This window comes from Pleurodeles waltl, chromosome 10, assembly GCF_031143425.1.
Source record: "Pleurodeles waltl isolate 20211129_DDA chromosome 10, aPleWal1.hap1.20221129, whole genome shotgun sequence".
Lineage (NCBI taxonomy): Eukaryota > Metazoa > Chordata > Amphibia > Caudata > Salamandridae > Pleurodeles > Pleurodeles waltl.
This window is the reverse complement of record NC_090449.1, coordinates 630,185,448-630,209,812: the sequence shown is the minus strand read 5'-3', so window position 1 is coordinate 630,209,812 and position 24,365 is coordinate 630,185,448. Positions and strand designations below refer to the sequence as shown.

The window sequence follows — 24,365 nt, the reverse complement described above, 5'->3', positions numbered from 1 at the left end:
AACCTCATTTTTCCCTATGAGAGCAAAAGGTTGTTTCAGAAGAACTTTAATCCCTCTGACTCAAAGAGGCAATTTGCCATTCTTTCCTTCACCCTGGGGGTTTCCTCAGCACCATCTTTTTGGTGCACAAGAAAGGAAGGGGATTCCATCTCCATTTAAATCTAAAAGACTTCAATGGCTGGGTAGTTTGCAGGCACTTCAGGATGGAGAGGATACAAGACTAATGCTCTAATGTTTATGGTAGCTTGGTGGAGCAATTAGGCTAATCTTGGAGAAGCGCAAAGCATTTATTGTACTCACAGTATCAATAAATCGAGGCACACACTCAAAAGAATAACTTAAGACCAAATTATAAAACTACTTCAGTTTTTAATAAAATGTTTAAGATCAAGATCATCAAAATTGGGTAAGTACTTTTTAAGTTATGATTTTTTAAGGTTTTAATAAAGTTAAGGTGTTTCTGTAAGCATAATTATGCACCATAGGAATCAATGGAAGAATATTTTGAAAATTCACAGTAAATCAAGCAATGTGTTTACCAATGTCTCCTTTTGCAGGTGGGTTGTGGTCCTCGTTGGGTTCCCTGGACCAGCCTGAGAAGTTCGGCTAACTTCTGGTTCCTTCGGGGGCAGCTGCAGAAAGTCAATGGAGCTGGTGCCAGGCCACTGTTGGGGACCACTTGGAAAAGCACTACACAGTTGGACTTAAAAGTGTCGAGTTTTGAGGGGGTGTGGGATCCTAGGGGCACAGCTAGATCTTCGGTGCAGGGCACAGGGCGGCAAGGTGAAGAGCGAATCAGTGAACCAGGAGCTGTGCACAAAGGTGCCCTTGGAAAAAGGAGGTAGTTTACTTTGAGGGCCGCTTGCAGATCAACAGGGGCACTCTGGTGGGAGGTCCAGATGGTTGCTGAAGTCCCTGGAATTGGGGCTTCCTCATCGTCCTTTTTCACCAGTAACTGGGGCTACTGTATGGTCTGGCCATTGGTAGTTGCAGTCCCACCAAACTTGGCACACTGGAAGGTTTTGTCCTCACAGTTGATTGAGTGAAGGTTGGTCTGGCTGGGGCGTCCGGTACCTTGGACAGCAGCCGGTCAGTAAAGTGGCCTTCACTGCATCTTTGGTTCATTGGAGTTGTAGAGTGATGCCTTCACTCTGGAGGGAGACATTGGTGACTTGTGTAGAGTGTACTTCCTCTGGTGGTTTGTAGAGTCCGACCGATGTCCAAGCAACCCCTCAGCAGTGATTGTCGAGTTTTGGGTGCAGCAGGCAGGGTTTGGCGCCTTTTCTTGGTGAAGCAGGACTTCAGTTCTCCAGCCTTGGGTCTTCTTTGTTGCTTGTCTTCTTTTGTCTGTGGGATCTGATTTCTTGGTCGAGGGATGCCCGCTAAATATTGTATTCAGTGGGAGTTTTGGGGGGACCCTAGTAGCGAGCAATGGGTCATCTACCTTAGAGTCGCTAGACCCACTAAGTGACCACTTCCTGTGGGCAGGGGTCACTTCCCTACACCTGATTGGCTATTTCCCTTCCATGCAAGATGGAGGAAAATGAAATGGAGGGGTCACCTTGCATGCAACACCTTAGGGGTGGTGCAAGCCAGTACTGACCACTTCTCCTGTCCTTTGTCTGGTTTCCCATTGTTGCTACCACCAAAAGTGAGAGTTTGCAACAGGGGCGGCCATATGCTGTTAGCAGTAGGCCTGGGGGTCAAGTTTCAAGAGCAGTAAGCCCTTTGAAGCTCGCTAGCAGGGCAGTGCACATTCCTGAGGGAGGGAGGGAGTGTTAGCACCTCCACCCAGGAAGGGCTTTGTTCTGAATCCCAGAGAGCAGGACCTCTCACCCCAGGGATTCAGACTCTAATCTGGTGGTGGCAGTCTGGTTGGGACCAGCCTGCACCCATGCCAGGGTAGTTACCTTTTGCAGGGAACATCTCTAAGGTGACCCTTGGGAACATTTTGCAATATATCCAATGTTGGTGCCAGCTTGGATTTATCACTCTGAGTTGTTTTATACCAAACAACTCAGGGTTCAGAGTGGTCATCATGTAGCTGTAAAACTCGTATTGGCCAGTGTCCAGCACATGCACTTAAAATGGCTGCTCTGTTCACTCACTATGTCTGATGTTTGGTAAGGACACAGTAGGGGCATATTGCTCATGCACCTATGCCCACACAAACCATATAGTGCACCCTGCCTTAGAGCTGGAAGCCCTGCCAGAATGGTGACTTACCCATAGGGCATGCACTGTGTAGTGAACGGGCCACACGGGCAGTATGCCATGTCGAGTTTCTCTTTTGGGATTGTATCAGGACACTCTGCCTGTAATGGCAGTGACTCATGCATCTGTGGACATGGCCTTAGAGGGTGGCACAATCAGTGCTGCTGCCCTCAGGGGCCTACCTTAGTACCCCATGTAACATTTACTAGGGATTTATAGTGGCAGCTAAAGGTGTCTCCAATTATGCCAAGGCATCACAACAGTTTTGGGGAAAGAGATCTGGCCCAAGGAAACTGGTTTGCAGGAGCCCTGGGCACTAACAACTTTGAGGCTACATCATTTACTAGGCAAAAAGTGGTGGCTAACCATGTCAAAAGAGGCCTTTTCTCACAGGCTCAGGCAGTGCTTCGAGTTTAAGTCCTCCCCTTCTGTCTCCCATCAGCCCTTTTGTGCTTCACCAAACTGATGGGACTGGTAGTGGAGTCCCTTCGTGCCCAGGGAGTAAGGTGGATTGTTTACCTAGACGACCTGATTCTATTAGTCCAGGATTGTGTAGTGGTGACCTTCCACCTTTCATGGATGGTTCAACGGCTTCAGAACCTGTGATTGCTTATCAATCAAACAAAATCATGCTTGTTTCCTTCTCAAACTATGGAGTTCCTGGTTTCCCAGATAGATTTGGTTGGGTCCCAATTTATTCTTCCTGCGCAGAAAGTTTGCTGTATAAAGAAGGAATTGCGGCTGATTCTGAGCAAACAATCTATACCTCTGAGAGCCTTGGCGTGGATGGTGGGTCCTTTGGCATCATCTATCCAAGCTATCTTTACGGGTCCTTCAGAGGCTCATAATTAGTCATCTCCAAAAGGGTCTGTCCTACTCAGATCAGATTCCCCTCTCAGAGGAGGCCAGGACGGAGATGATCTGGTGGCTCAAATACATGGACGCCTGGAATGGCAAGGTGATTTTCGGCAGTCTCCCAGATGTTATTCTGGAATCTGACGCTATCAGATGCGGTTGGGGGGGCCCGTTGCGGATCCCTAACCACACGGGGTTGTTGGTCAATGAAGGAACTTCACCTCTACATAAACTGATTGGAGCTACTAGCAGGTTCCTTTGTTATCAAGAGTCTTTCCCCTCTGCTGACGGATTGCTGCATTCTGCTGCGGATGGACAACATCTCAGCGGTCAGACATGTCAACAAGCTGGTTAGTACAACATCACGGTTGCTATAGGAGATTGACAAGGATTTTTGGCATTTCTCTATTCGGCTCAGGATTTTGGTGATCGCAAAATACCTTCCAAGGGAGAAGAACTCAGTGGCAGATTGGAACTCTAGATTTCTTGGACTTCAGCGACTGGAGGCTGCGTTCGCGAGTGTTCCATCCCTCAATCACATGTGGGGCCCTTGATTAGTAGTCCTATTCACCTCACATCAGAATTATCAGTTACCCCGATTCTTCAGTTGGAGGCAGGATCTGGAAGCAACAGCCGCAGAAGCTTTCATTGAGGATAGGCCCCTCCACCAGGGGAATGCTTTTCTTCCTTTCAGCCTGATCCCGAGAGTTCTGGCTCAAGTACTTTGACAGGAAGTAGAAATGATTTTGGTGACTCCGCTATGGAGGGCACTGCCATGGCTCCCAGTGGCTCTGGAACAGTCTTGCGACCTTCCACATCTGATTCTGGTTAGTCACAATCTGCTACTGGATCTATTGAGGAATCCTCACCTGCTAATATTGGCAGGTCAGTTGCAATTAGTAGCATGGAGGGTTTCTGGGGTCATTGGCAAATGCCAGGCATTTCTTCACACGCTCTGTTCTACATTAATAAAGCATGGGCCTCTGGCACACACAAACACTATGCTTTGGCTTGGAAGGATGTGTGCATTGGTGTTCAGAACAGGATTTGGATCCCTTTGAAGATGATGCCAATTTGGTGATTAACTTCCTTCCTTCTTTGGCAGCCTCCATTCTCGCCTATAGGTCGGTCAATAATTATCACTCAGCCGTTTCAGCGTGTCAGTTACTTGTTTCAGGGAGATCGGTAGGAGAACACCTTGTCATGTGTAAGCTTATGAGGGGCATTCATTTTTCTGAGCCTCCACAACCCAGATACTCTTCCCTTTCGGATGTTGATGTGGTTTTGTCTTTCCTAGAGAGCTGGCCAGAGAATAAATACCTTTCTCGTAAACAATTGTCTGCCAAACTGACAATACTACTTTGTCTGATACCATGTAAGAGGGTCTTGGATGTCTGTGCTCTGTATCTGGCTGGCAGAGTTTTTTCACCAGAGGGAATTTCTTTCTCCATTTCTAGACGGACTAAGACTAACATTAGAACTATTTTGTATCTGGCATTGCAGCATAATTCCAAATTGTGTGTGGTTCAATGCCCTAAAGCATATGAAGCTGCTACAAGTAAATATAGAAGGCATCCTGGCAGTCAGGTTCTCATTGCTCTTCAGAAACCTTCTAACGCGGTTGCAGCTGCTACTATAGCTAGATGGATGCGCTGGTTGTTGTCTGAGGCTCGAAATGACATCCCCATTTTTGGAGCTCATTCAGTGAGAGGAGCTACGGCTTCTAAATCCTTTGTTTTGGGCTCCAGATTGGAGAATATTTTGAAAGCGGCAAACCGGTTGTCAGAATCAACACTCAGATTTTTCTATTGCAAACCGATTGTGGACATTGCTTCACTTGTGGTGGATCGGCTTAAAACAAGCATAATCAGAGCATCCGGTCCTGACATTAAATATAAACTTTTCTATCTTATGCAACAAGAATTTTCTGTTCTATTAAGTACACAGAGGCGAGGATTATCCCACCCTGAGGTGCCTTTCACTTTAGATATTGGTTAAGTATATTTTCTTCACTTTCATATCAGATGGTGTGATGTTATAACCCACCTTATGTCTTTGTGTGTTTAAATGAGGGATTCGATTTTAAATTGCTTGTTGTGATGACACTGATTTACAATAATTTCTGGATATTATGGTCTTTCTTATTCTTCTGGATTTACAGGTTATGGTCAGAAAAATAACTGAAGTGGACCTCCTTTTGGAATGATTGATCTCTTCGAAGTTTGGATTGTTGCCAGTTACAGAGTGGGTCGTCCAGTGCTTAATTTGAACCAGTGGTTTCCGGGGCGGGGCACCGGCACTTATTTTTTAGGGCCTGCACTTATTCTTCTGTCTCAAGCATTTCCTGCGAGCAAAAAAACCCATATGGGAAAGACAGAGGAAGAGAAAAACAAAAAAGCGTCACAAAGGGAGAAAACAGAGAGCTGCAAGAGTGTGCTGAAGGGGTAGGGAGTTTCTGTAAATGGATTAAAAAAGGTCAGAGGTGACTTTAGGATTACGCTGCCTCAGTATTCAGTGCTCGCACAGTTAATTGAAACAGGCGCAAGCTTCAGAGGAGAGCTTTGGACACAGGCACGTTTTTATTTACAAATTAAGCACTGGGGTCGTCGACCTGAGGATTGTCTGGAGGTTTTGAGTTTTCTTCTGCATTTTGTTTATCGGTTGTCTGTTATGTTCTGACTTCTATTCTGCAAAGAAAGAGGACGCAAGATGGACTCTTTGTTAGTTATAGAGACGTGTTGGATATGATTGTTGCATGTGATGAGACTTATTCCTGTAACATGGGCAATGTAATTTTTCTTTATTGTTTTGTGATTGGCTGCTGCATTTTTCACAGTAAAGAGAAAGAAACATAATCCTTGCCTCCGTGTCCTTAATAGAATTTAAAATTCTTGTTGCTTAAGCTAGAAAGTGCTGTATTTAGAACAACAATATTGGCCGTATGTGATGGGCACATAAACTTGTGTTGGTTTACTCATGCTATCATCAACGGGCTGTGGATTGGCATTCACATTTCTAAGCTAATATTTACAAGCTTTCAGTTTATTAAATGCCACTCAATGCAGTGATATGTTCCAATGTACTAAGTAGAATCATCTCCAACTATTAAAGAATATAGGTCTTTATTATATTTGTACACAACATTTGTTGAGTAAATTACATACCAAATATTTTGATGTCTCGAAATGGGATTCGCCTCTGAAATCCCAGGCTCTCCCTGTAAACTTGCTACCTTGCTCATCACTAGCATACATAGTGCAACAAAACTACAAGTACAAGCATGCAAAGAAACACAATGAATGAAGCATCTTCTTTGCTGGCACTGGACAATGAGAAATTTCCTAGCTAACGTGAAGGAAAGTTTCAATTCTGTTAAGGACACGGAGATGAGGATTATGCAGATCTTTCTTCACTTTTTATTTTACAGCAAGCTCAAAGTTCATTAAGAAAAAACTATAAGAACTACAACTCCCATCAGACTGTTCCCATAGCAACCAGTGTCCAATCAGCCGTCAATCCGAGTAAGTGAATATTTGTCCCTGTCGGCGTCATTCTTCCTCGACTTCACTGCGGAAAGGGTTCCTGAAGTCTCAAGTTGCCGACACCTCTGATCCTAAGGAAAAATAGCAATTATTATATCCGTGCAGGACCATGGTCAATCACCAAACCATACCTGAAATAGCCTGCTTTATAAATGCACTGTATATGAAAAAACATATTAAACTACGAGTTAAAGAAAGCGCAGGAAGTGAAACCAGCCAAAATAATCCTACATGTAACGTAATCAATTATATAAGCATATATACCACCTCAGAACTAGCTCCATAAGGCTTCCGGGTGGGAAAAACACATCCAGTATAGGGTAGGATAATCCTCGCCTCGTGTCCTTAATAGAATTTAAACTTTCCTTCACGTTAGCTAGGAAATTTCTCATTCTATGTCAGGACTGGAGGCACAGATTATGCAAGTTTAAAGCTTACTTACCACTAAAGAGGCTGCTTCGTGTATAGGTTTGAAATCAAACTTTTTAAAGGTAGACTCTGAAGACCAATCTGCTGCATTCATAATGTCTCCCAACCTGCCAGCCACCTGGCCCATGGCACCCCAAGTGAAATGTGCCTCAAAAACCCGTACGTTGATACCTGCTTCTGCCAAGAGCCATCTGATCCACCTGGCTATCGAAGTGGAGGAAACTGCCTTAAAAGGTTTATTCAACAAAATCAACAATTGACGTTCTCCAGGAGGTCTAAGTTCAGCTGTCACCTCCTCATAAACCTTTAAGCATCTTACCACACATAATTAAGGAGCATGAGGAAAAGCGGGATAGGATACCAACCTGATATTACATTTAGTCCTCCTGGAAACAGTGAAAGTTACCCCTTCTGGGGAGAATACTCTGTCCGAAACATCCAGGGCCCTAACATCCGACACCCTTTTGCACGATATAGGACACAGAAAATAGACAGCTTAGCTGACAGCTCCTTTCTTGAAAGATATTGATTGTCTTGCCATGAGGATAACAGTCAAAGAACAAGATTGATATCCCATAACTTCGAATACCTGGGTTCCGGAGGTTTGGAGAGTCTGGCACCTTTACTTAGTTTACATACCCAAGGGTGCTCCCCGACCGGGCGATTATCTAGAGGGGGATGGCCCGCCGAGATGGCCGATCTAAAGGAATTTACGGAACAATAAGTCAAACCAGACTCCGCCAGCTCCGCAAGAAAATTCAGGATATCCGTAATTTGGGCCCTCATAGGATCGGTATGTCTGTCCATACACCAGTGAACCCATCTATTCCATGCGGACCTGTACCGCTTACCTGCTCCTGGAGCCCATGCCTGTGCAATGAATTTCTTAGCATCCTGTGAAAGCCGGCAGTCCTGCCAGCGAGTCCTGAAATCTTTCAAGTCACCAGAGATAGGTGGCCTTGAAGGACATGGGGATGAAAGTGTCCTGCAGGGTCTCAGAGAATTGCGGGAGAGTCCGGAAGACGGATCGGAAAATCGCACGTGAGCTCCAGAAGTGATGGGAACCACGCCTGGGACCTCCAGAGAGGGGTTATAAGAACCAACGTCGCCTCCTGACGACGTACCTGGGCTGATACTCTCGGGATCAGAAAGAACGGAGGAAACACATACCCCTGATGCGGTCCCCAGTCCCCTCGTCCGGCCCCTGCGAAAACCTTGCCCGGGAAGATCTTCTTGATAGAAGACTGCGCCTTGTCAAGCGCAGAAAAGGTGGCGACGAATTTGCTCAACTCCTTGACAAACGGATCGCCGAATAAATTACCCTGGGCGTCCGCCCCTGGCTCAGAGGTAGGCAGCTCCCCAAATTTGGGGTCTATCTTAATAAGCAAAGACTGGCGCCTCTCGGCCGAAATGGCGCAGTTAGCATTGCCCAGGAGACAAACTGCTCCCTAAGCCCACCCGGCTACGAAGTCCGTTGGTAGGTGGGTGTTAGAGTGTTTTGCAAGTTCAGCCAGTTGAATGATCTGTGTCAGGGGACCTAACACATCAAGGAATTTGTCCTGGCACGCCCGCCAGGACAGGTCAATTCCCTTCTTGGGGTCCTTGGTGTACTTCGCAAAAAAGGTACACATCTTCGGGTCTATATCTGGAGTAGCCAGCAAGGTAGGGCGCTGGCATTCTGCCTTCAGGCAAGCCCGTACCTCCTTGTCGAGAGGCTGACGAATTTTACTAGCCATGTACTCGGCTCCTTCTGCTCTGGCCGCCATTCCGATGAACGGGGGTGATAAATCCCCTCAGGTTCAAACATCTCAGAGCCTGAGTCATCTTGCTCCTGTGGATCTGGCAGAGAGGCCAGAGGGCTCCAGGTGCCAGAGTCATGATCCTCCACAGAGGAGGAATCCCCAAACGAGTCCTCCGTGATGCGTTTTGGTAACCCCGTCTCGGGGCCCAGTATGTGGTGCAGCTTTTCACCGGTTACTCCGGGTAGAGAATCCTCCTGGAAGGCTAGGCGCTTATGCGCGTGCGCACTCTTACCGAAGACATCAGCCAGAAGCCCAACATCCTCAAGGTGCGTGATTTCCTGGAAGCTGGTATTTCGGAAGTCCTAAACTCAGCCCTCGTCCCCCCAAACATGACCGACCCTTTGGACACCTGCTCAGCAAGCTGCACCACGCTCACCTTAATAGGGGCTAGAGCCTGGGCGATCGCCTGGGAGAGCAACGCATCTACCCCAGGAGGTAGAACGCGATGAGAAGGGCCTTCACCTGGGGACATGCTGGGGAAAGAGTCATGGTCGTGCGTGGACTGCATCATGGGACCCAGGGGAACAGTCGGACAGAAGAACACCCTAAAAATAATAATAAGGGTAGCCCCCCCAACACTTCTGTCACTAAAAGGCAAAATATGGTCAACTCAAGAAACGAACGTGCACCAAACACTCAATTAAGTCAAATGTGTTAAAAACACAAGCACTCGGAGGCAGTAAAAGGCCACTTCACTGACAGCAGTGAAGAAAGAGGAAGAATGGCGCTGACAGGGACATTGATACACTTACTGGGATTGATGGCTGATTGGACACTGGTTGCTAGGGGAACAGTCTCATGGGAGTTGTAGTTCTTATCGTTTTTTCTTAATGAACTTTGAATTTGCTGTAAAATAAAAAGTGAAGAAAGATCTCCATAATCCTCGCCTCCGGTCCTGACATAGAATTTAAGAGCTCTGAAACTTGCTGAAAAGGTGAAAAATACCCAACCATGACGAGTGTGCCAATCCTGTTATTGCAACATCCAATAAGTATTCAAGTTGTACGGGATTCAATCTTCTAGGGCAAAGAGTACTAGCACCGTAGTCTCTTTTCAGTTTCTACAGCCAGTGTGAACGTTTTGTCCTATTTTTGTGTTGGTGATCGATCCCGCTTCTATGGTTTAAAGATTGAGAAACAACGAATTGCTTCAGTTCCGCAGATTCACTGTGTTCTCGCGCTGCGAAACACAGATGGGACATGGTTAACTTTAAAAACTTTGCCTCGAGGAAGCATGATGTGTTCTGTTGGGTGTGACAGGACTTTCACTGAAACGCTCAGAACAGTAGCCGTCAAAGGTATCGTCCAATGAGAGACCGGGATACGATCTACCCAGAAGTCGTCACGTGATCCCGCAGGCCTTACAGTTTATCAATGGAGAGGTGAAGTGTAACTTGTGTATCAGCGGTGTTCATTGCCTGTATCTCCAAGGATGAGCCATGACTTTCGCCAGGCAGAGTCTGGCACGCAGGTGGGTTTGCAGGAGGGGTTGTACATGAACACTGAAAGACAGCTGTGCTCGCTGTGCTGTGACCATACCCCATCCGTAGTGTGTGTGCTGCACCACTGTGAATTGCCCCTAGTGTAAAGCATGAAGCAATAAGTCACAGAAAGCCTAATGTCTATAACTTTAGATTTCAGGGACTTGAAGAAAATACCGCATGTAAAATGGGGCCACTTGTATTGCAACTTTTATATAGCGCCTGCAACTCCTATGTGGTGCACTGAAACTCTTGCCTACAGCAAGCTACGTCGTGTAGGATGTGTGGTTGGAAAGTCGTGAGCTTTGTTTCTTGTTCGTTTGAGGAAAGTGTTCCCATGTCGTGGGTGTTGACTGTGGTCAGGGGCACTGGAGTTATACGGCAGGGGAGGGCAAAATCATGCGGCTGGGTTAAGTCAATTATGCAGAAGGGAAATTATGCGGCACATTTTGTTATAATATTACTTCTTTATTTTGTCATTTTGAAACAACACTGTCTGGGCATTAGTGGCACTTCATTAGTACCAGTTTAACACAAATACAGCAATAAGCTACAGAAAAGTGAGCAGGCAACCTTTGCAAAGGGCCTTCACTGCATGATAACTCGCATCACTGTGTTTTTAGTAACTCTTGAACCTTGTGAGCTAGAAAAAAAATTATTTTGTTACTTCTGCAAATTATGCAGCAGTTGATGGATTAGGTAGCAAATACCGCAAATCTACAATTATGCAAAAATTGCAGCAGCTGCACGATTGCATAATTCCAGTGGCCCTGACTATGGAGTGGTTATCGTGTTATGGGATGTATCTCATACCAGTGTGGCGGATGAAAAGGTGTGTGAGATTTTGTTTTGTGGTTCTGTAGAGCGCAAACTCTACCCAAAGGAATTGGAGTTCTTTACATGAGCACCAGTTACATTACACAAGGACATATACTCCATTTTATTTTAAATGTTAGACACAAGTAGATAAAATAATTTGCCCAGAATCATAGGATGTTGAACCAAGGCAGAGACTCGAATCTGGTTCTCCAGTTCCAGTGTAAGATAGACTGTAGAAAGGAGACATGGAGTAACACTTTGTGGTCTGAATGGGCACACTAAATGCACATCTTTTTTTTTTAGAGTAACTACTATCTTTTCACTGGGCTGAGAAGAACTCACATTAATCACGGGACACAATTACTATTCTATTAGAAGGCCTTTTTACTTTCTACCTGCATCAACAACGTGTCTGTTGGGCCCTTCTATGATGGGGTGAGAATGTGGTGTGTCTACAGAGTGTGTGCAGTAAGGGCAGAATCCATTTTGGATCTCCTGTTTGTGGATGGTACAACAGTGGAGGAGGGAAAGAGCCTGCCGTACTGGCATGTGAATTGTAAGAATCCTGTAGGCATCCATGAAATCCTTTGACATGGACCATGCTTCTGTGAAAGGAAGAAGAAAGACACAGCCCCTTTCACGTATAGGACAGGTAGTGTGATTACGGTCACCTTCTGGTAACTAGAAAAAAAACAAAGCAGACCAGACCTGTGGAAATACACATTCTCTACGGTGTTAGCCCTGAATAAGTATGCAGTAGATTCCTCAGGTCAAGTATCAAGAAAATCTGAAGACTGGATTTGGTGCACACACAAGTGTGCTGGAAAATTCTGAAGGAACCGGGACTGGGAGGCCTTAGTGCCTGTGTCCTCGCCAGATCAGGGACCTATCTGAAAACCATGCTCAAATACTGTTAGGAGATGCTTTTGGGAGGAGAGTAAAAGGAAGGAGCTACCATGGAGAAGATCGGGCTATTGGATATGTAGCTGAAATGTGCAGTTGCCTAAAAGAGTAATTGCAGCCCAATCTCCTGAAGGAGGAAGCTGTGCATGAGGGACCAAAGTGCTAAGCACGTAGTCCAATTGTGATGCGCCAGAGATGAAGCTATCTGCCCAAAGCTGTGGTGAGCCATCGCTGTATCATCCCAAAGAATTACCACCTGGCCAGGTTTGCATAGGCTTAAGACCTACCCTCAGGTTTGTCAATCCATAAGAGAGATTAGATAAAAGAGTGGCTTAGCGGGCGTGTGCCTAGCCCCTGGAATTCACTCTGACCATGATACGTGGCTGTACGTCAACATTTTGAATTGTTGCATGAACTGCAAAAGTATACTGGTGCCCGTCCGAGACACGATTTAAGAGTTACCTCTCTTAGGTAAATAATTTTTGCAGCCTGGAGTACTTTGTGTACGGCCACTGAGTGTCTGCTCAAGTTCCCTACAGATTGCCATAAAATAACTGCCCTTCTCTTGGCTGCATATCGTGACTGGGGCTCGTCATTAACTTCTGGGAGAATAGGCTTTGTTTAGCACTCCGTGATCAGTGTGGTTGCAAAACTACACTGAATCAGTCCAGCTGTCTGACACACTGGGAATCATGACGATTAATCTGCATCTAATGCCAGAGCGGCCGACTTCTTCCTTCCACTGCAGGCTGCAGTCTGAGGAGTGCAGACTGCACCAAAAGCATCGCAGAGCCCCTTGAGGCACAAATGCCCACCGGCCACATCTAGAAGGGTGAGAAACCAATAATGAGTGAACTACTGAGACAGTAAGTAACTGATGAACTGAATCAGTTTAGTATTTATTAGCCAGAGGGAGAGAATCTGGGTGAGTAGGCCTACAAGCTATAGTGAAGATTCACACACGGAGTGCGTCAGCATAGCTCCAGATATTGACCAGGAGACTGTAGGGTTGGGACCTGATTATGCAGAGGGTTTGTTTCTCTTATCACTTGGAATATTCCTTTATTGATAATCACGGATTGCTGATTGGCTCACTTAAATTATAGATGCCTTCATCTGCGTTGTTAGAGCTGTAGTATTGTGTTGTAATTAACTTAAGCATGTCTCTTATCTTAAGATGAAGACATTGTTTGACCTTGATATATTACATTGTAATGTTATTACAGTATAGTCTGAGTTTTCTAATACTACACTATACCTCCCAGAGTAAACGTTAGCTGTTTCTGCTACCCTGTGGATCGAGTGCTAAAGGGGTATATTTCATGCTCAGTTTTTAGTCCTTTGGTAGACACAGCACCAGGCTATCAGCTGTTAAAGGCTCCAATTGATGCAACTGGAGCTCAGTTACCCCAGTGTATCCGTGTTCCAGAGCCAGTTACCTCCAATACAATTTTTTTAAATGCATCAGAGAAGCATGCTGCCATGACGTCCAACGTGAAATACAACCTCCTTTGTGTGGAACCTTCTAATTTGATATACTTACCTGCATACTTGTTTGGCACTACTACTGCCAATGTGGTGTCTTAATCGAATCCATAGCTCCACCACTCACAGTGCTCCGTTATCACTGTGGTATATACTTCATCTTTTGTATTGGGAGGGAGGCTGCTGTTGCTATCCTCATACATGTTGATTTGCTGATGATTGATTAAATAGAACGGCTGGTGGGGTCTGGGAATCCGAGCTGGTAGTATGGAAAAGAGTGCTAATGCTGTGGTAGTCAGTGGAGTGGATTAGGCTGCACTTTCAAGGTGTTGATGGGATGCCCTTGTATCCTTTACTTACTAACAATGCAGCTCACACGTGTTACTGTACCTGGCCGACCCTGATAAAACTCTTGGAAGGGTGGGTAAAATGTTTGCGACTTACTGAAAGTATTCTGAGTTGCAAATTTACTGGGTAAAATTCTTCATATTCCCAAAGGGTAAGTGGAGAGCGGGACGCAACCTCCCATGCTGCTCAGGATTAAAAGGGGACATTTTAAATATTTGGAAAAATGGCTATGCAGAAACGAGGACTCTCCTGTGAGGATAATCTTGCGCCACTGCTCCAGAGACTGGAGGCAGATGTGAGACACTGAGTAGCACTGCCTATATCCTTGATGGGTAGAGCGACATTGTTTAAAATGGTGGCCCTGTCCCAATTCACATATATGTTACAGAATATCCTGTTCACATTTCCAATTTTTTTTTTTAAGGCAATCAATACTCTGCTGTGAAAGTTGTTGGGGCGGGGCGCCCAAGGATAGCATTCATCACTCTTCTGTGCTCCACGTATGAGGAAGGGATAGTACTGCCTAATGACAGGCACTACTATGAGGGGGCACAGGTAAGTGTACCCAATGGCTGGGTATATGCGCAGGTAGAGGATCCAGCTTTTTGTTTGGTCAGGGAGGTAATGGGGGGTGGGGTTACTCGCATGTTCTCTATGGTGGGAAAGTGGCAGAGGCTGCCTCTCTCCCAGTCGCCCCCCCCCCAATAAAAAGTGACAAAGACGGTTGTGGCAATTTGGCATAGCCTCAACAGAGAAATAGGACGGCATGGTACCTTACCCCAAGGACCCTCCTTTGGCCGGTGTAGTGCTTTCCTCTTATTTAGTTTCTAAGCACTAACATAACACACCAGAAATGCACTTCTGAGGTCAAAGAAGACTTTTATTGTTATTTTATTCTTCCCCAACCACAATGTTTATGAATGAATGACGAATTAGTAGCTTTCCAGTCCGCGTTAATCAAACAAAATATATCAGTTTGCAATATACACAGCAGGTTATATTTATAAAATATTGAATGCAAAGCAAAACAAATACTTCACCGTGTAGGAACTATTTACAGCTACATCTTTCTAAGGTCTGCAAGCTGATGACCCCTGTCAGCCGCGAGAAAGAGTGTCATCTACCCACACGGGATGCTGGCAGCTGGCGCCAAGCTCCAGCACGAGGTCCGGCAGATTCGAATCTGACTCTCTGCAGCCTGTTACATTCGTTACAAAGGTGTGCCCCCTCCTCTCAGACCTGGGAAACTGAGCAAGCCTTTTGGAGACTGGCCAGGTCTCCAAGACTACTCCTGTTCCCAAGCTCAAGGGAAGAGAAACGACGCCCATGTACTCTCTCTTATCAGGTCTAGTCTACTGTGAGAGCAAAACATCTTGGTTCTCTGGTGCAAAAACACAGCTTGGAAAAATACAGCTTAGATTCTCAACTGCCATGTCTAACTCCACGTTAAAGGCAATGGGCAGCTAACCTAAATATCAAATGCAATGTCATGTTAAAGGCAATAGGCAGCTAACCTAAATATCAAATGCAATGTCTAGTGTCATGTCAAAGCCAATAGGCATCTGAGCTGAATATAAAATGCAATGTATAATATCATGTCAAAGCCAATAGGCAGTTAAGCTGAATATCATGTCAAAGCCAATAGGCAGTTAAGCTGAATACAAAATGTAATATATAATATCATGTCAAAGCCCATAGGCAGAATATCTAATAGCATGTCAAAGTCAATAGGCAGCTAAATTGAATACATCATGTCAAAGTCAATAGGCATGCAATGTCAAAGCCAATAGGCGGCTAGACTGGATACAGCATGTCAAAGCCAATAGGCAGAATACAGAATGTAATGGCTAATGCAATGTCAAAGCCCATAGGCGGCTCAACTGAATACAGAAAGTAATGGCTAATGCCATGTCAAAGCCAATAGGCGGCTCAACTGAACAAAACATACCATGTGCTACTGGTGAACATTGAGCAACTAATATGCGCGGTGGTGAAACACAAAGTCATTGGTCAAAACAAACTTTATCAAATGGCAGGACATTCCGCCCTTTGACCAATGAATTTTTGTTTCACATATCTCATATTTAAAAAAAAAAAAAAAACATCAGCACAAAAAAAAAAAACATTATCAGCAAATCAAATTTCAATGATCAAAGCAATCCCTGTAAAGCAATAGAAGTGAATTAACACATTGATTTCATAACCTTTCACATCAGATACATCTATATAGAAAAGACTGAGCATTTTTTTTTTTTTTTTTTTTTCTGAATGAGTCTCTAATTCAACAGTGTTAGCAATTTGATGTGGCATGAGTTCTGCTCATGTAAAGGTGCACGGTCCACCTGAAAGGTTTGCTGGAAGGTAAGCAAAAGTCAGAGTTCCAAAAGAGAGGCAAAAAAAAAAAAAACACAGCAAACAAGTTGAACTTGAACTGAAGGCGCAGTTTGCGCAAAATGGATCCATGGTGCTGGCACTTTACTCAGCCGGGTTCAGGTTGGGGATTCGGTCCCTTCCCCGACCCCACACGCACACACCGGAAGGGGGACCACACAGCGCACTCAGGGACAGTGGCGAAACGTGGTCGGATCTGCAAAAGAAACAAGTATGACTTTTCTTGCAAATAACATTTTTCATTTAAACTGCACCCTTCCTCTTTCTTTCCCTGTTTTATAATCAGCAGGACGTTTTTGGGGCCCTTTGTCATATTCTCTGCAGGTTCTGGAGGGTCACTTAGGGCTTCAGCCCACACATCAGCACTGAGGTTTTTATCTGCTGCGCCACAGCTTCCCTTTTCTTGCACTGTCAGAAGGGCTGGGGCAGACTCCTTCTTTACCAAACCTCCATTCACTGCATTTTTGTCAAGTTGGGCCATTCTGTCTCCAATTTGTATGAATGAATCAGATTCTTTTCTAGGTATCAGCATAATTTCGATTTTTCCTTGGTAATTTGCAGCAATCACTTTCCCTAAAACCTGATCAATTTGCCATTTCTGTCCTGGTAACTTTCCTCTCCCCAACTGCTCTGTGACTGCTTGCATGACAGATTGCTTTTGTGCGTGCTGCACAGTTTTTATCAAATCTAGGGGAATGGGCATCTCTCTCATCTCTGCCCACCTGTAAGTGGCCTTTTCACATTTCTGGGGCACCCACATAGCCATCCCCACTAAGGCAGAATTCTGGGTGAACACTTCTCTCTCTGCATTTTTCTCATTAACATCTGCAAGGTAATTGAACCAGTTAGGTGCTAAAACATTATCAAAGAACCAAAAATCAGCATAAAAATGACACATCTCACGTAGCTCTTGCTTTAAAATCTGACACACATTATACAACGCTGTTCCTTCTACTGTGCCAGAAAGCAACATTTCAGTCAATGAATCATTAGTAAAACAAACATGCTTTTTATCTTCAGTAGACACGAATTCAAATGGTGCACACAATTTCATTGATAATTCTTTTACCTGTGGTACTCTAGCCCTGTCTTGCAAGTACCAGATCCATTGTATGATTCTAGCTAGGGGCACTATTTTCTTTCCTTGTTCTTGATTTAAATATACATAAGTATTTCCTTCTTGCACTGCGCAGAAACCTAAAGTCTGCATTATTTCATTTGCCAAATCACAAGCGCGCAGCTGCATATAATTTTTCACAGTGACCATGTACAAAAGTGTTAGGATTTCTCTCAAATGAGGGCTATTCTTTTTCCAAAAATCAAACAAGCTAATGAAACTCGGGGTGTCTTGCTCTAAAATCCTTAGTTTTACTTGTGCATTTTGCAACGGTAACTCGTAAATCACATTCTGAGCTCTCTCGTCCATGTTATCAGTTAAGGAATGCATATTGTCTGCCAAAAACCCTGGCTCACATGGAAACTCAGTGCAGCTCGGAGCTGTCTTAACCCCCTCATTACTGGAATGGGACAAGAAAGATTCTTCAAAAACAGCCCTTTTATAACTTTCCGTCTTATTTTGAATTATTGTATCCTGGCTAATTTGCTCACGTAAATTCCTATTTTCATGTTCCAACTTCCTACATTTCTCCTGCATTTCTCTGTAAGCAGATAAAGGTATCCAGACCTTTCTGTCATCATTACTTCCAAAACCCACGTTTTCTACATATATACAACGGGAATTATTTCTCAAAACAACATCAGGCATTTTAGCTACACATGCATTTTCTTCTGTAATTCCCCAAACAGAAAACAATTCACAGTTTTTCTTAGCACCATCAGGCAGTTCATCAACACATGTATTCTCAGACATGGTCTGCCGTGCTACTGTGATTCTCCAAACAGAACAATTTCTGTAATTCTCCAAACAACAAAAAAAACAATTACACTTTTAAAGTGTGCACTTAGAAATCTACCAACTCGTCAAACCCTTTAATCACCTCTTAATGACCGACCCCACTCCTGGTACCAATTGTAGTGCTTTCCTCTTATTTAGTTTCTAAGCACTAACATAACACACCAGAAATGCACTTCTGAGGTCAAAGAAGACTTTTATTGTTATTTTATTCTTCCCCAACCACAATGTTTATGAATGAATGACGAATTAGTAGCTTTCCAGTCCGCGTTAATCAAACAAAATATATCAGTTTGCAATATACACAGCAGGTTATATTTATAAAATATTGAATGCAAAGCAAAACAAATACTTCACCGTGTAGGAACTATTTACAGCTACATCTTTCTAAGGTCTGCAAGCTGATGACCCCTGTCAGCCGCGAGAAAGAGTGTCATCTACCCACACGGGATGCTGGCAGCTGGCGCCAAGCTCCAGCACGAGGTCCGGCAGATTCGAATCTGACTCTCTGCAGCCTGTTACATTCGTTACAAAGGTGTGCCCCCTCCTCTCAGACCTGGGAAACTGAGCAAGCCTTTTGGAGACTGGCCAGGTCTCCAAGACTACTCCTGTTCCCAAGCTCAAGGGAAGAGAAACGACGCCCATGTACTCTCTCTTATCAGGTCTAGTCTACTGTGAGAGCAAAACATCTTGGTTCTCTGGTGCAAAAACACAGCTTGGAAAAATACAGCTTAGATTCTCAACTGCCATGTCTAACTCCACGTTAAAGGCAATGGGCAGCTAACCTAAATATCAAATGCAATGTCATGTTAAAGGCAATAGGCAGCTAACCTAAATATCAAATGCAATGTCTAGTGTCATGTCAAAGCCAATAGGCATCTGAGCTGAATATAAAATGCAATGTATAATATCATGTCAAAGCCAATAGGCAGTTAAGCTGAATATCATGTCAAAGCCAATAGGCAGTTAAGCTGAATACAAAATGTAATATATAATATCATGTCAAAGCCCATAGGCAGAATATCTAATAGCATGTCAAAGTCAATAGGCAGCTAAATTGAATACATCATGTCAAAGTCAATAGGCATGCAATGTCAAAGCCAATAGGCGGCTAGACTGGATACAGCATGTCAAAGCCAATAGGCAGAATACAGAATGTAATGGCTAATGCAATGTCAAAGCCCATAGGCGGCTCAACTGAATACAGAAAGTAATGGCTAATGCCATGTCAAAGCCAATAGGCGGCTCAACTGAACAAAACATACCATGTGCTACTGGTGAACATTGAGCAACTAATATGCGCAGTGGTGAAACACAAAGTCATTGGTCAAAACAAACTTTATCAAATGGCAGGACAGCCGGGCACAAGATTGAGGGAGGTGTTGAATCTGCATGGGTTCTGAAAATGAAATGGAATAGGGATCAGCACTCTAGCAGAGGTGTGAGATGCAAATGGGGTGGTACTATTTGACCATCTCAAGGTGGAATATGAGGTGCTGCCCACCAAAGCATTTAAATACCCCCCCCCCCCCCCCCATGTTATGGAGACCTCACCTCTGGAGTATAGACTGAAAGGAAGGACCAATGCTCACCAAAGCGATCTCTCTCACCTATCAGACCCTGCTGACAAATATTAATAAGGACTTATACCCTCTGAGAATGAGATGGCAGAGAAATGTGGGAGAACTGGAGGGGATTGCCAACATTCACAAGACTGGTGGCAATTAAGGGCCACTACAGATTGATACAGCCCAAGATCTTACATAGGTATATTGTACCAGGATCCTCGTATATAAACTGGGGAGAGTTACGGATGAAGAGTGTCTGCGGGGATGCAGGCAGAAGGGTACGTTCCTTCATGTACTGTGGGATTGTTCGAATCTGTGAATAATAGGAGGGGGAGACCCATAGGTTGGAGGACGTTACTGATATTCTGGTGGACCCAGGAGCCTAATGCGTTTTATTGGGGAGATGGAGCGGATCCCAGGCATGTTCCTGTCAGCCGCTGCTATTTAATCTAGGCTCCCTTCTGGCTAAAAGATAAGTGGCACGCAAATGGGGCTCCTCAGTGATACCAGTGGTGGGAGAGTTGGGAAAAAGAAAGGAATATTTGCTGTGCGCAGGAAAAGGTGATTTATTAGATGATTAGAGTAATCTTAGCCGGTGACCTTAATAGATGGGGGGTGGCAAGTGTTAGCAAACTGCTTTGGGGTTACATAACCATGTTGTAATTTTGGAAAACTCTTAAAATACGTTATTAAAACAAAACAATGCAGCCCACAATTAACCCAGGGTTGACTGTATCATTTATTGGCATCAAGAAGCATATGTGCTGTAACCACACTCTATCCACATCATCCTTCTTCTGCTGTGTAGTTTCCCTCTCCATCTGTAAGGCAGCTACTGTTGTACTTTCTGCTTTGCTTACTATGGCTAATTTGCTTCTCAGACCAATTGGATTGCACTTATTTATTGTGTGGTGTTTTTCTACCTCTTCTCTTTTCTACCCACTGATGCTTGTTGTACTGGGGGTGGGAGCACTTGACGTGTCTTTGCTGACATCAAAGAATTAACACCACCTAGGTGCACAGGGCCAGCATGTGTCTGCTTTACATCCTCTTGGCAGAAAAAAACTAAATTCCTATGTTTCTGGAAAAAAAAGAAGAGTGATTTCTTTCCCACCACATTGTACCCCCGCAGCATCCGGAAGTGTGTGGTTGTGTTGTTGCATGAATTCACTTGACCTTGCTGATGAGAATAGGCGTGATGGTTTGATTGAGTTCATACCCTACCTAAAGAAATTAGAGAAGTGTTACATTTTTAACCTCTGAGCAGTATCAGTACTGTAGTATTTTGAGGTGCAGGAGCATGCTGAGACTATGGAGGATTATTCATCTGTCTCTAGGAGTCTTTGGGCTATCTGTGCTTTCATATCCCCAACATGGCAAGCACATTTGGGATCAGCTTGATTTAAAGCATTGATAGTGGGAAGATTATGGAAGTAATTATTATTAAGAAAGATCTCAGGTTGGGAAAAAACGAATAGATGCAGCGAACAGAAGAGAGTAAAAGCTTAAATGAGCGCAGGAGATAGACAAAGAGCAGGGAACACGGGAGATGTGGATAGAGGCCATCAAGAAGAAGCAGAAGTCAGCACAGAGTGCAAGGATGTGCACACAACTCGGGATATTATGGTTTGGTAATTGCTATCTGTGTAACGGTTCAGTACTCAGCAAACACCAAGCACTAACTAAAAAAAGTTTGTGCTGGAATTGTTCTAAGGGTAGTCATTACCCGAAGTGCTGTCATAAGAACAGACAAGGTAGTTGTGGGTTTCGGGGAAACAAGCAAATGATATATCGTTTTTGGTGGCCTGCAAGGTAGATTAGAAGAAACTTTGTACTAACTGATAAAGTTAAAGACCCCGATTACCTTGTGATAGATTCCGGTACACCGTAAACAATGTTGTCAAACTGTAGTGTGAGTGAAGTATTAAAAAAATATGAGTAAAACTTGAATTCCGGTGTATTTCCTCAAGATGTAAAGGAGGAGCTGGTTTTTATTTTAATTATTTTTATGTACGTTTCCAGAACAATTCACTATCAGTGGTCACAAACACACATTGTTCATGGAAGTTTATGTAGATGCCTGTGTGCCAAGCGGTCCAATGAAGGTACAAGATGGAAAGAGCTCAGATGTGTAGTAAGAAGTTGTTTTTCCTCGGAGGAATTTACCCATCATATTGTGGTAAGGAAAGGTGTTTAACCTGTAGCGAGTGAGGCAAGTAACACACTTATAGCACTACTGCTGTCAAACTGAGTGACAGGGGCACCCCAACATCCCTAGGAACCAGGAAGCATTTATTTGATTCGTCCCTACCTTTTGTTACTTTAAACTGTGACAGCCTCTGTTCTATTCCCTGTGTGCTTTATCTTTTCACTCCTATGGACATTTGAGCTACGTGAGCACTGCACCCTCCCACTATGCACTATTATAGCACCCTACTGTGTTTTTATAACATTTTGTAACAATATATGATAATGGTTGAATGAATATGCTCTTATTTCATTGTTCTTGGTGTGTCTGCTATGGTTTAGAGCATTTGTTGCTGATTAGAATTTGTGAATCCTCATAGGTCTAACCGGCATAATTTCTTGATTCCCAAATGTTTAATTTCTATTGCCAGTGACTCCGAAGGAACCACTGAATTCCCTTTTGCATCAAATTATATGAAGCAGCCATCAAATAATGTAATTGCTTATGTCTGAATAGGTTGTCAGAACCAACTGGTGCGACAGAGGCCTTGGCCCCTGTAGTTATTGCAAGGAAATTGTCAGTGAGTTACAACTGAGTACCTTTGTCAAATAAAAGTATTCTGGGTATGCTGCAGCTTGCTACACATTTGTTTTGACACCTTTCTATCGTCATGTGTAATTTGATGACTTTTTAATGCATGATGATGTCTTAATGCATGGTGATGTTTTTGGGTTGCAAGGATAGCATTTGGCCTGGTGGAGTCAGCTGCATGTGTTTTTATGTGTGTGCTGTTTAAGAAGTTGTTTTGGCCTGTCCTTTCCAGGTGTGAGATTTATTGAAAGATCGTGAATGAAAATAAGAGGTTGAATACCATTCTTGGCATCTTGCAGGAGGAGACACTTACCATTATGTGTGACAAGTGCATGTCCAGACAGGATCGTACAAAATATTTGGGACAATTGTTTAAGAAAAATGGAGTGGAGCCAAACGAGACTGATAAGCACAACTATGGATGCGCTGGAATCACACAAAAGGCTGTCTTTGAGTCTTTTCGGTGCACTAGACATCTATGCACATGACTTTGTAGGTATTTGTGGACCAGCTATGGGTATGAGGCCCACATAGAAGATAGGCATATTTTATTGCCTGGTCTGGTTCTTGTCAATATGAGTTTGATGGTGATTAGTCTGATAACAAATGTCCCACTTTAGCAGGGTTTGCGATTGTAGCCACTGCTTGTTTACTGACATATGGGTTACGTGCAGTATTGATGCACAAGAGAAATATAAGAGACGTTGTTGGATTTGCCTTTTATATGTAGAGAGGGACAAAGCTACTTTACTCAGTCATCAAGAAGAAAGAGCTAGCTTGTTTCAGGGGTAAGAAGTTCAAGTTCTTCTTGTGAGAAGGAAAGTTTACAGTCGCATACCTTTTTGCATTCAAAGGTCAATCAAACAGCTACAAATGCAGTCTTTGAAATTCAATGGCTGTTAGTCATTTGATATTTTGTGCATATTATTTAAGCTTTTACCTTTTTGAAGAAGAAAGGACTGGGTTTGTAGATAAGCAAGAACATATGAGCCATATTTTGAATGCGGCCATTGCTAGCAAGGACATTTTAAAAAGGGAGGTCTTCAAAAGCTGTCTTAGTCAAGTCATAAGGGTTGTATGCAGTAGGTGGCCTTGGAGGGAGAAAACCCCAGAGGGATTGAGAATATATAGTAAATGAATTAGGAACTGGAGGTGGTTGATGGTTGGTTGAGAGATCGGTGTCATCTGATGATCTAAGAGAGAGAACTGCTCATCTCGCCCCCTGATGAGCATTTGGAAATAAATCAGATCAAGCAAACTTTTTGCTTTGGTTGCCTGTAACCACAAATGGATCACATAGTATACTATACAGGGGGGGCGCTCATCAATACGAATGTTTGGACAAAATATAGAAGTTGTTCACCCAACTTTGGATTGTTATATCCCGCTTCGTGAAACAAACTGAATTAGCCCTAAGTGTTTGGCTAACAATGTAGTAACAAGGTGGATAGTGACATTTTATGCAAAGAGTATTTCAGAGGGAAGATTTGCAGGCATTTCATGGACAAAGGGGGGTAGTTGACATTGTGTGCAACAGGTTAACGTTTCAGATTGATAATGTTGTGGAACACTATGTGACTACTTTCTTCCAAAGGCAAAGAAGATGATAGAGTGTCTGAAGAGGGCTGTTAGATGATATAAGGTAGACAGTGGTTGTCAGACTTGATTGAAGGTATCAACTTGAAAGGACTTATGTTATACACACTGATGGGGCATGGGTCCCCTGGGTTTGAAGAAAGTGGAAGAAAGAGTAGTGATTCCACTAAGGTAAGGGCTGTATAGAGTAAGTTAGTAAGACGGCAATCTGGAGGCCTATTCTTATTAGACAGTTTATTCAG

At 43.9% G+C, this 24,365-nt stretch overlaps 1 protein-coding gene and 1 long non-coding RNA gene across 5 annotated transcripts in view; one reads left to right on the top strand and one right to left on the bottom strand.

The window, feature by feature from the left end:
* The first annotated feature begins 9,947 nt into the window (after nucleotides 1–9,947).
* XRCC2 (X-ray repair cross complementing 2) overlaps nucleotides 9,948–24,365 on the top strand; it is an 89,941-nt gene continuing 75,523 nt past the window's right edge. Inside the window, exon 1 of the mRNA XM_069211125.1 lies at nucleotides 9,948–10,312. Coding sequence (XP_069067226.1) covers nucleotides 10,274–10,312 — 39 coding nt within the window. The 5' untranslated portion in view covers nucleotides 9,948–10,273. The remainder of the gene's footprint in view (nucleotides 10,313–24,365) is intronic.
* Nucleotides 14,737–24,365, bottom strand: part of LOC138261774 (uncharacterized) — a 510,577-nt gene continuing 500,948 nt past the window's right edge. For all 4 annotated transcript variants that reach the window (XR_011199148.1, XR_011199147.1, XR_011199146.1 and 1 more), the window contains one exon: nucleotides 14,737–16,464. This is a non-coding gene — a long non-coding RNA (uncharacterized lncRNA). The remainder of the gene's footprint in view (nucleotides 16,465–24,365) is intronic.